General features: G+C 40.2%; 1 protein-coding gene across 1 annotated transcript; it reads right to left on the bottom strand.

Moving 5' to 3' along the window:
- Positions 1–8,605: 8,605 nt before the first annotated feature.
- On the bottom strand, positions 8,606–9,930 carry LOC112734117 (uncharacterized). Its single transcript, XM_025783323.1, has 2 exons — positions 9,369–9,930; positions 8,606–9,189 (listed from the first exon to the last, which is right to left on the bottom strand). The coding sequence occupies exons 1-2, from the start codon at positions 9,928–9,930 to the stop codon at positions 8,606–8,608; spliced, it is 1,146 nt and encodes a 381-aa protein (XP_025639108.1).
- Between the last annotated feature and the right edge of the window lie 782 nt (positions 9,931–10,712).

Here is a 10,712-nt window from a genome sequence, read left to right on the forward strand (position 1 = left end):
AGTCTTATGGCTTCAAATGCCTTAATCGCTTTGTTTCTCAATTTATTTATCTTGTTCAAGAGAATGGTTGGACCATACTCCTGCCTGAAGCCATCAATTTCCTCCTACAATTCAAATGAAAAAAATTACTTAATTTGAACCCAAATGAGATAAGAAATGAACCAAATTTTATTAATTTAGAAATTACTTGTTTCCAGTTTTTAGATTTATACTTCCCTTTTTTGATCTTTTCAGGATCACTTGTTTCGAGCCATTTCATCACGTATATTCCACAATCATAACTAAGAAAAAATAAGAAAAGTATGATTAATAGGAGACATAATAAAACATATTAATAATAGCACTATAGTAAAGAAAGATTTTTACGATGTTCGTTGACCGCTGATCGTGATATAATGTGCTTCAACTCCCTCTCCGTCCTCCATCAAGGTTTTGTCCCAGCATAAATCCTCATCCGGGATACTATTAATCCTTGAAAACAATAAAAAGTCAGTAATAATTGAAGGAAACTAAATCCCACATAATATTTATGTAAATAACTTACAACAAATTTGTTTAGAGTAATTTTTGACTGAGGTATTTCATTTTTCTTTTTGTTGACAGGGTCAAGCATATAGAATGCCTTCTTCTTGACATCGGCAATCCACAACTACCAATGGTCTCCAATGCAAACCGGTGCAAATAGCTCAAGTTTGGGAAAATGATAGAATATTTCAGTCTAAATGATAGCAAACGATAGAATTATTAAAGAAGTTTTAGAAATCACTACTTACAAATGTATGTGATGCCAATTTTTTTTCTGTCAAGAAATGGGAGGAAGTTCGTATATTGATTGATCCGGTAGGTCTTGTTAGTTTTTGGATCAATGTAGTTCTCCTTATGGAGTCCCAACATTATATTCTGCAAAATGAACCTCAGTTAAATCACAAATGAATTGAATTCCTTCAGATTTGAACAAGCAGGCACATACATTCAATCAGCAAGAAAACACATTTCAATTCATTTCTTAAGGAATACTTAGCAGAAGTATGATGTGAACCTAACTCAATTTCCAAATGAATCGAATTTGATTCAGATTTGAATAAAAATTCATAAACATTCAATCATGAAGAAAAATTTGGTTTACCACAATATACGTTGGCACGTAGTATATTTCTTCCTCAAATTGGAGATATTTTCCGTAGTTGAGAAGCATACACATTGCATTGACCACCTATAGGAAGAAAAGTTATTAGATATATGGGTATAAAAGTTTTTAGAAAATCATTAATGTTAATGTAATAGGCAAAGAATTTACCGTATTTTCTACATCTTGTCCAGGTGTTAGAGACATGAAGTGTAATTTAGTCCCCTCTAAATGTGCTTCATGGTCGAACATGAATATGGTATCATACTCGTTGGTTGTATCTTTGTAAATCTTTATTGTGTCATCCAATGATAACATTTTTCTCTCCGGAGTCTTGTACGCTTCAGGGGTGGTAAAGCTTGGCTCGACACTTCTTTCCTCAGCAAATTTCAATGCTACTGTCACTCCAGCATCCATCACTGCGTCTGCCAACATTTCAAATTGTGTTACTATTGGTTGAGAGGTCAGGGGACTTGGTTGAAAGGTCGGGAGACTTATGCCAAGACTGAAAGAAGGTGCATCATCTTCCCAATGCCAAGGACGGGGAGAACTGCAAAACGATATTGGAAAGTTTTAACTAATAACCTAAAAGCATTATGATATAACATTAAAACTAATAAAAAGGATATTAATTAAAACTTACACATTCTGTGGAGGTTCTTGCTCCGTTTGCCTTGCGGAAGATTCTTCGCAGGCCTGGTGTTGGAGTTCCGGAGGGCAGCTATAATAAACAGAAAAGTGTCCAATAATGAACCGAATTTACTTCATATTTGAACTAGTAGTAAAAAAAGCACAATCATCAAGAAGAACACATCGAATTCATTTCCAGATTTAAATGAACCTCAAATAAACTATGTAATGAACCGAAATTACGCAGATTTGAACAAGCAGTAAAACTTACACATCGAGAGGTGCTTCTTGTTCCGATTGCCTTGCCAGAGCTTCATTACAGGGTTGCTATTGTGGTTCCAGAGGGCTGCTGCATTAAACAGAAAAGAGTTCAATAATGGCCCAAAATTATTATCCTATACCATTAAAACTAATAAAAAGAATTTTAAGTGCAACTTACTCATTAACAAAAGCTTCTTCTGTTTGACTTTTCGAAGGGACATAGTTAAAAGTCTTTTGATCTTTTATTATCTTTTCCACAAGAGAACTTGGAAAAGACACCACAATAGGAACTCTAAGGAAGGTAAACAAGGAAGAAGTTAATATTGAATGATTAGAATAGGAACTGAGAAACTAAAAGCTGGACATTGAAAAACTCACATATCCAAAGGTTGAGAATGAGTTTTCTTTCCAACAGTAATGATTTGTAGTTGAGGATCAGGTGTAGTGCTACTGACAATTAAACAAAAATTCCGTGTGATTAACTAAACAAAAATTATTAGCTAAATCTAAAAGACCAACGTAAATATTTTAAATTACAAAGTTGAAGGTTGTAAACTCTGTTTTCCTTTTTTTGATGCAGTTTATTTCTTCTAAAAACTCTCACCGGGGTTTCAGGGGTATTTTTCCTAATAAAAAGATACCAAATTAAAATCATCAACTAAGATTAAAAGCAGAGGATTAAAGACACATCAAATTTATTTTTGGATTCAAATGAACATCAATTAAACCTAGAAATGAACCGAATTTACCTGGTATTGCTCGGTGTATTTACAGACGATGTCGAGCTCGTATGAGTTTGTAACACAGGTTTGCTGCCCAAATTTACAGTCAATAGTCTAAGCAAAAAATAAATATTATTCAGTAAATCCAGAGACATTACATGAGGTTTTAAGAAAAGTTAGCAAACAAAGAACAAGAACTTTATATAAAAAATTGAATCTTACGTCTGCGATTAATCATTTTACGCATCTGTTAGGTGACAGTCATCCGAAGCAACATTTGTTTTTTGAGCTCCATCATTTTTTCTCTTTGTTCTTTTTTCTTTTTCCAGCTCCAACATTTGTTTTCTTTTTTTAGTCATCTTCTCTACTTGTTCACTTTTGAAAATTCATACAATAAGTTTTCACTTAAAAACCAGGATGAACTATAGTTATTTCACTTAAAAATTAAACGAACCGAATTTATTTTAGATTTGAACAAGCAGTAAAATAGAGTCAATGATCAAGAAAAACACATTGAATGTATACCAGAGACAAATATCAGAGTTGTAATTAACTTAACAAGCACACATGAACAGTTTTCAACAAATACAAGCAAAACTAAACCTAAAGTATATCAAATAAAGGTAGTAATGAATCGAAAATAATCATTTCCAAAACTTACTAGACTTCATATTCAGTTTTGCTTTCTAAATTTTTCAGAACAATCTTCCTTATTTTGGTTTGTTTTTTCACCGCCCTTTGTGGTTGTTAGATTCTTTGGTGGCGTTTTCTCATTTTCTTCTTCTTCTTTGCAACACATACAAAAGATTTCGTTAAAATAACAATATAAAACTTTAATATAATAGATATTTTTCAATAAGCAATGGTGAGAAGTATACTCAGATTCAGAAAAACTGTCTTCATCCGAAGACGAATCCAAAATGACAATTTTCTTTTTTTTCTTTCTTTTCCTTTTGCTTCTTTTCCCCCTTCAGAAAAATCATTTTCTTTTCCACCTTCTATTCTTCTGTCTGTCTCCCCCTTAATTTTGCTCTGTACACAAGTCCCTAAAACATAAACTTATTTAGTTAGCACAGTATTTTAGAAGCATCTGAACCGAATTTTCAAGGGAAATTTTTGTTTAATTTACCATTGCATCAGTTGTTTCCATGTAATTGACTTGTTCAGAAGAGGATTGAGCATAATCATAATTATCATTTTGTACAAAATTACCTGTCATGTCATAGGAGACCTCTTGAGATGGGTTTTGAGTGTTGATAGCTGAGATTTGCATGCCACCCATCTGTTGAGTAAGTAGACTTATTTGTTGAGACATAAGCTTGTTCTGAACAAGAGTAGCATTAAGGGCTTCTACTTCCATGACACCCTTCTTCTGAGGAGCCTCAGAGTTCACAGGATTCCTGTTAGATGAGTATAAATATCGGTTGCTAGCAACCAATTCAATAAGCTCAATAGTCTCCTCCGGTGTCTTCTTCTTGTGTAGTGAACCACCTGTAGAATTATCTAAGCACATCTTGGACATTTCACCTAAACCTTCATAAAAGATATCTAGCTGGGTCCAGTTGGAGAACATGTCTGGAGGACATTGCCTAGTCAGTAGCTTGTATCTCTCCCAAGTTTCATAAAGAGTTTCACCATCCTTTTGCCTGAAGGTCTGAACCTCCACCCTAAGCTTAGTCAGCTTCTTTGGTGGGAAAAATTTAGTAAGAAATTCAGTAACAACCTTGTCCCAAGTATCCAAACTCTCCTTAGGTTGGGAATCTAGCCATGGCTTTGCTCCATCCCTCAGAGCAAACGGGAAGAGCATGAGTTTGTACACCTCTGAGTTCACTTCATTTGTCTTCACAGTATTACAAATCTGCAGAAAATTAGAAATAAATTGATTTGGGTCTTCATGGGGAAGACCATGATACTAGCAGTTTTGTTGCACCGGGGTGACCAATTGTGGCTTCAACTCAAAGTTGTTTGCAGCTATAGGAGGCACCACAATGCTTTTTCCATAAAGATCTACAGTAGGAGTAGAATAAGAGCCAAGCACTCTCCTTTGTTGCTCATCCCCATTCGGATTTGCCACATTGGCATTAGCAGCATTATTAGGATCCATAGTGGATTCTGCAGCCTTGTAAAGTCTTGCTTGTTATAAACGTCACCTACAAGTCCTTTTAGGTTCAGGATCAAAGTCTAACAGATGTTCCTTGTCCCTGTTCCTGCTCATAAACAAACAGAAGACAAGAAAAGATGGAATTCTCTACGTCAGAATGCAGAGAACTCCTAGAGAGGTAATCTGTGTAAAATAATAAAATAGAGATACTAAATAAATAAAACAGAAAAATTTCAAAAATGATAACTGAAATCAGACAAAAAAATTTCGAAAATTAAAAGGGAAAATAAACAAGAAAATTAAAATGAAATTAACTAGGTGACACCAAGCTTAATTTCAAAAATTAAAGAAAAATTACTAGCAATAAATTCAAAAATAATGAGGTAGAAATTAAATAAAAATTAAAATTAAAACGCCTAATCTAAGCAATCAAGCAACTAATAGTTGTTAATCACTATCAATCCCCGGCAACGGCGCCAAAAATTTGGTTTGGATATTTATAACCACAAACTAACCGGCAAGTGTACCGGGTCGTACCAAGTAATACCTCAGGTGAGTGAGGGTCGATCCCATGAGGATTAATGGACTAAGCAACAATGGTTCATTAATTAGCTTAGTTAGACAAACAGAAAAGAGTGTTGAGAGTTCAAAAAGCATTAAATTAAAGACAGGCGAATAAATAAGTTATGAATAAAATATGGAGAAGGCAGTTAAGGCTTCAGAGTTATCTATTTTCTGGATTGACTTTTCTTATTAATTTATTTTAATCATGCAAGATTTAATTCATGGCAAACTATATGTGACTAGACCCTAATTTCTTAGACCTTCCTAGTCTCCTCTAAAATTCATCAACCGCCAATTCCTTGGTCACTTAATTCCAATTAGAGGGTAAAGCTTAATTCTAGTTTATATGCCACAGAAATTCTAATTATCCAAATATAAGAGGATTATATGTCACGTATCCCGTTAAGTCCAGATAATTAGAATTTAGGAGAATGTGTTTTCAGGCTGTTGTTCAAGTAAAGAGCTTTTCCAAGTTATACAAGAACTCAATTAGAAAGAGAGTCATACTTCCGTTCCACCCAAATTCATAAGATAAAGAACGAAAACTATCCTTGAAATATAAATCAAGACATGAATTAAAATAAAAAAAAATAATAGTATCAATCCATACAATAGACAGAGCTCCTAACCTTAACAATGGAGGTTTAGTTGCTCATGATTCAGAGAGAAAAATAAGGATTCTGATAAAATGTATTTTGGCTGAGATAGAATGAAAAGTTAACTAATTCCCCCTTCCCCTCGAATAATGTTGGGATCACCTTTTATATCTAATACTAATAAATTTAAAATCTATTTTCTAAAACTAAAATAATATCTTATCCTATTTTAAAATTTAAATGTAAATCAGAATTAATTATAGCAATCAGCAAGTCTTTAATTGATGGATGGGGACCACTTGCTTTGTAGGATCCATGCCTAAATTGGGAAGTAATGAGAAGTGTTCCCCTGAGTCCTCCATTCTGCAGCCTCTAATATGTGTTTTCTGGGCTGAAAACTGGGTCAAAAACAGCCCAGAAATCGCCCCCATCATTTTCTGCGTTTTCTGCACGTGGCGCATGTCACGCGTACTTGTCAGGTACGTGCACGCGTCGCTGAGCAACTTCGCTTTTCACGCGTAAGCGTCAGGTACGCGCACGCATCGCCATGGAAAGCTCCAAATCACGCACACGCGTCAGGTACGCACACGCGTCGCTCCTCGCTGTCATCTCCTTTAATTCTTGTGCTTCAGAAACTCCATCATATCCAGCCGAATGCTACCTAAAATAAATAGAATTGCACAAGACTCAAAGTAGCATCCATAATGGCTAAAAGATGATTAATTCTTGATTAAACTCAACAAATTAAATGCAAATTCACTAGAAAAAGATAAAAAAGATGCTCACGCATCACCTTGTCCCGCCCACAGTGAGAACGGTGGTGGTATTCTGCTCACGAGGAAACGAAATTAATTACTTTATAACGAATTGAGATTAATGAATCTAAGTTTGATAATGGATAAAGGATTGTGGTTAATAAATATAATAACTTGTAAAATTGGTTAAAGACACTGATGTTTACTGAGTATGGCTTGACTGGTTAGATTGGCAAGGTCGTGGGTGTCGTCCCGCTTGCGTATTTTTGGTTTGGCACTTGCACCTGGCAAGGACGGAGGTCTCATGCTACTTGCTCGTGGTTGCGGTGTGACTTGGAAAAGGTGACAGGACACGCTCCCTCTGAGACAAAATGATACCCCTGATGAGAAAGTGACAAGACACTCTCCCTCTGAGACCAGCTTGTGATAAGTTGAGAATGTTTATTTTGGGAATGTGGTGGATTTTTTCCCATGTTCTCTCTGATTGCAAGGTGATGGGGCACTCTCCCTCTGAGACAAGTGATATAGCACTCTTCCTCTGAGACAGAATGATACCTTTAGTGAGAAGGTGACACGACACTCTCCCTCTGAGACCGGCTTGTGATAAGCCTAGATAGTTTTTCTCTTGGAGATGTTCAATCGAGAGACAATGTCCAAGCTAGCTACCAGATGTGTTGGGTTCTAGCAGTTTAACCAACACGTGAGCTCATGGCCAGTAGGACAGGCATGCGTCATCTTCATCTATGTGACATTGTTTGAGTTTGTTTATTGTATTTGGTTTGCCTATCTGAATATCTGTTAATTACTAATTGTATTACTTGTTATACTTGTTTATTGATTGTGTTTAAATTGTTTTACTTGTATTTTCTACTGCTGAACTAATCATTAGAAACAAATTGGGAATTTAAGATGTTGAGACTAAACATTGAGAATAAATCGATAACATTGAGACTGATTTTTAATATAGAATTAGTGAATTTGGACAATTATGATATTAGGAGAGATGGTGACTTATACTGGGAAGAACTAAGATCTTCGTCAGGCCGGTGCATTGGTATCTGATTATAGCCTGAATAAGCGTCCATAAAGCTCAGGTACCGATATCCCGCCGCTGCGTCAACCAGCGCATCAATGTTGGGCAGGGGGTAGCAATCCTTGGGGCATGCTTTGTTGAGATCAGAGTAATCCACACACATCCTCCATTTTCCATTGTGCTTTTTAACTAGAACTACATTCGACAGCCACGTCGAGTAGTCGAGTTCTCAAATAAATCCTGCTTCGAGGAGGCTAGCCGTCTGCCTGGCCACCTCCTCTGCTCGCTCTTGCGACATTTTTCTTCTCCTTTGAGCTACCGGTCTGGCTTCCGCCATCACGGCCAAGTGATGTGACATGAGTTGGGGGTCTATCCCCGGCATGTCGGCTAGCGTCCATGCAAAGAGGTCGTCGTTGGCCCTTATCATTTCCATTAAAGGTTCCTTCAAGTCGTGTGGGAGGTTTCTGTTCATGAAGGTGAACTTCTCCTCCGTATCCCCGACTCTGAACCTCTCTAAGTTCCCTTCCGGCTTGGGTCTCGGCTTGTCGCTGACTCTAACGTCTAAGTCGGCAAGGAACACCCCCGATGCCTCTTTAGATTTCTTCCTTAAGGAGAGGCTGGCATTGTCGCAAGCGACTGCCGTTTCCAAGTCTCCTTTTATGGATCCCACGGATCCGTCATCAGCGACGAACTTAATTATCAACATCTTCGTGCTGATCACTGCTCCGAGGTCATTGATAGTCTTCCTCCCTAGGATGACATTGTAAGCCATGGAGTCTCGTAGAACCACGAACTCGGCCATTACCGACCTCTGTCCCTATCCTGATCCTACAGTTATTGGTAGGGAGATTATCCCATCTGGCTTGATGAAGTGGTCGCCCAAACCCACCACACCGTGCTGGTGCGTCTTTAAATCGGCATCCCGTAGGCCCAAGGCGTCAAACACGTTACGAAACATGATATTCGAGTCTGCCCCAGTGTCCACGAGGATCCGCCTGACGAGGCCGGTTCCCACTCTAGCCGTGATGACCATAGGAGGATTTTCCGTGGTCTCATCGAACCATTGGTCCTCTGGACCGAAAGAGATGGGTAGGAGCCTCTTGGAACTTTGCACAGAGGATGAGGAAACCGCCAAGACCTTGGCATCTTTCTTGTGTGCCGACCTCGACCTTGGAGGTGCATCTCTTGCTGTTACCACGTTCACTATGGTAAGGTTGTGTTCGTTGTCCTCCGGCTCGTGACGTCGCTTCGTCGCGCGGGTCTTATCCTCTCCCTCGCAGTCGTGATCTCGCCTTCTCGTCTCCCTGATGAGGTAGAAGAATTCGGCCAGCTTTCCGTCCCGAATCGCTTGCTCCAACGGGTCCTTCAAGTCGAAGCAATCCTGTGTCTTGTGTCCATAGCCTTTATGATAATCACAATAGAGGCTCTTGTTTCCACTGGTCCGGTCCTTTAGAGGTCAGGGCTTTGACAAAATTCCCTTCTCTGCTATCTGTTGATAAACTTCTATGATGGGAACGGTGAGGGGGTGTAATTGGTGAACTTCCCGACTCGAGAGAATGGCCTGGGTGTCTTGCTCGGACCGCCGTCTATGGCGTGTTCCTTCTGTCTTTCTCCGCTTCCGTGTTGCCGGGTTTGATTGTAGGAGGGCTGCCGTTTATTGGCAACCACGACTTGGCTGACTTCTTCATCGTTAATGTATTCCCTGGCTACACTTTGGATCTCCTGCATTGTCCACACCGGCTTCATGGTGAGGTCCTTTCTGAAGTCCTCGTTTAGAAGTCCATTCGTCAGGCATAGGCTAGGAACCAAATCAGTCAGCCCGTCGATCTCCAAGCATTCGTCATTGAACCGGTCTAAATATTTCCTGGTCAATTCACCGGACCTCTGCATCACCCCGAGCAGATTGATCGGGTGCTTTGCCTTTGCGATTCTGGTAGTAAATTGGGCTAGGAAGGCGTGGCTAATATCCGAAAACTTGGCCACTGAGCCCTGTGGGAGGCTGTTAAACCACCGTATTGTCGGTCCCACGAGGGTGACCGGGAAAGCGCGGCACCTTACCTCGTCTCCCACTCCCTCCAGGTTCATCCTAGCCTCAAAGGCCGTGAGGTGCTCCTGCGGGTCTTGGATTCTGTCGTACCTCATGTCTGTCGGCTTGTCAAAGTGTTTTGGCAGCTGGACTTCGAGGATAGAACAATGAAATGGGGTTGCACCCGTTATCACTGGTCCCCGCGTTCTCCTTGTTCTTCCCTCGTCGTCTTCCCGGTCTCGATCTGCGGTGCGTCTCCTTTCGCGCCTGGTGTAGTTGATGGGTCGCGACGTCTCCTTGGGCGTCCTTCCTCCCTGGCGTTCTTGGGCTCAGATCGTGGGCTAGCCGTTCACCGGGAATGGCTTCTTGGAGGGGAACGGGAGTAGCTTGATTCGGGAGTTTGTTGGCGACGTTCCCGATCTGATAGCCGGCGCTCCAGGTCCTGCATCCTGTGATGCAGGTCCTGCATTATTCTGGTGTTGTTGTTGCCAGTTCCCCAAAAGGGGTGCCTTTCTTGAGATCAAGAGGTTCGTTGAGGAGGGGACCTCGTGCGCTTCCGAGAGGAAGCTACGGAGGCTTCCCCTCTGCGATCGGCCTCGCGGCCTGTTCCTCCTGGACCCAGTACAACGTCCATTCACCCCTCCCCATAGACGGCGCCAATGTTTGGTAGGTCGGGTACTGGACAGTTCGGATTGGTACTTCGGTTGATGAGAGGGGGAATCGCCTGGTTCCGGGTCACTGAGTTGGAGGAGGGGCAGCCGACGTCCCGAGCTCTTCGTGTGGAGAGAGGGGGGTGTCACCTGCAAAGACACTCCGACGCTCTAGTCAGCCCAGTGTGCAGGCGAAAAGGTGAGAGGATGGTATGTGACGTACCTTGGGGGAAGGGTAGGACCCTCCC

Source organism: Arachis hypogaea, chromosome 13 (genome assembly GCF_003086295.3).
Source record: "Arachis hypogaea cultivar Tifrunner chromosome 13, arahy.Tifrunner.gnm2.J5K5, whole genome shotgun sequence".
In the NCBI taxonomy this organism is placed as follows: domain Eukaryota; kingdom Viridiplantae; phylum Streptophyta; class Magnoliopsida; order Fabales; family Fabaceae; genus Arachis; species Arachis hypogaea.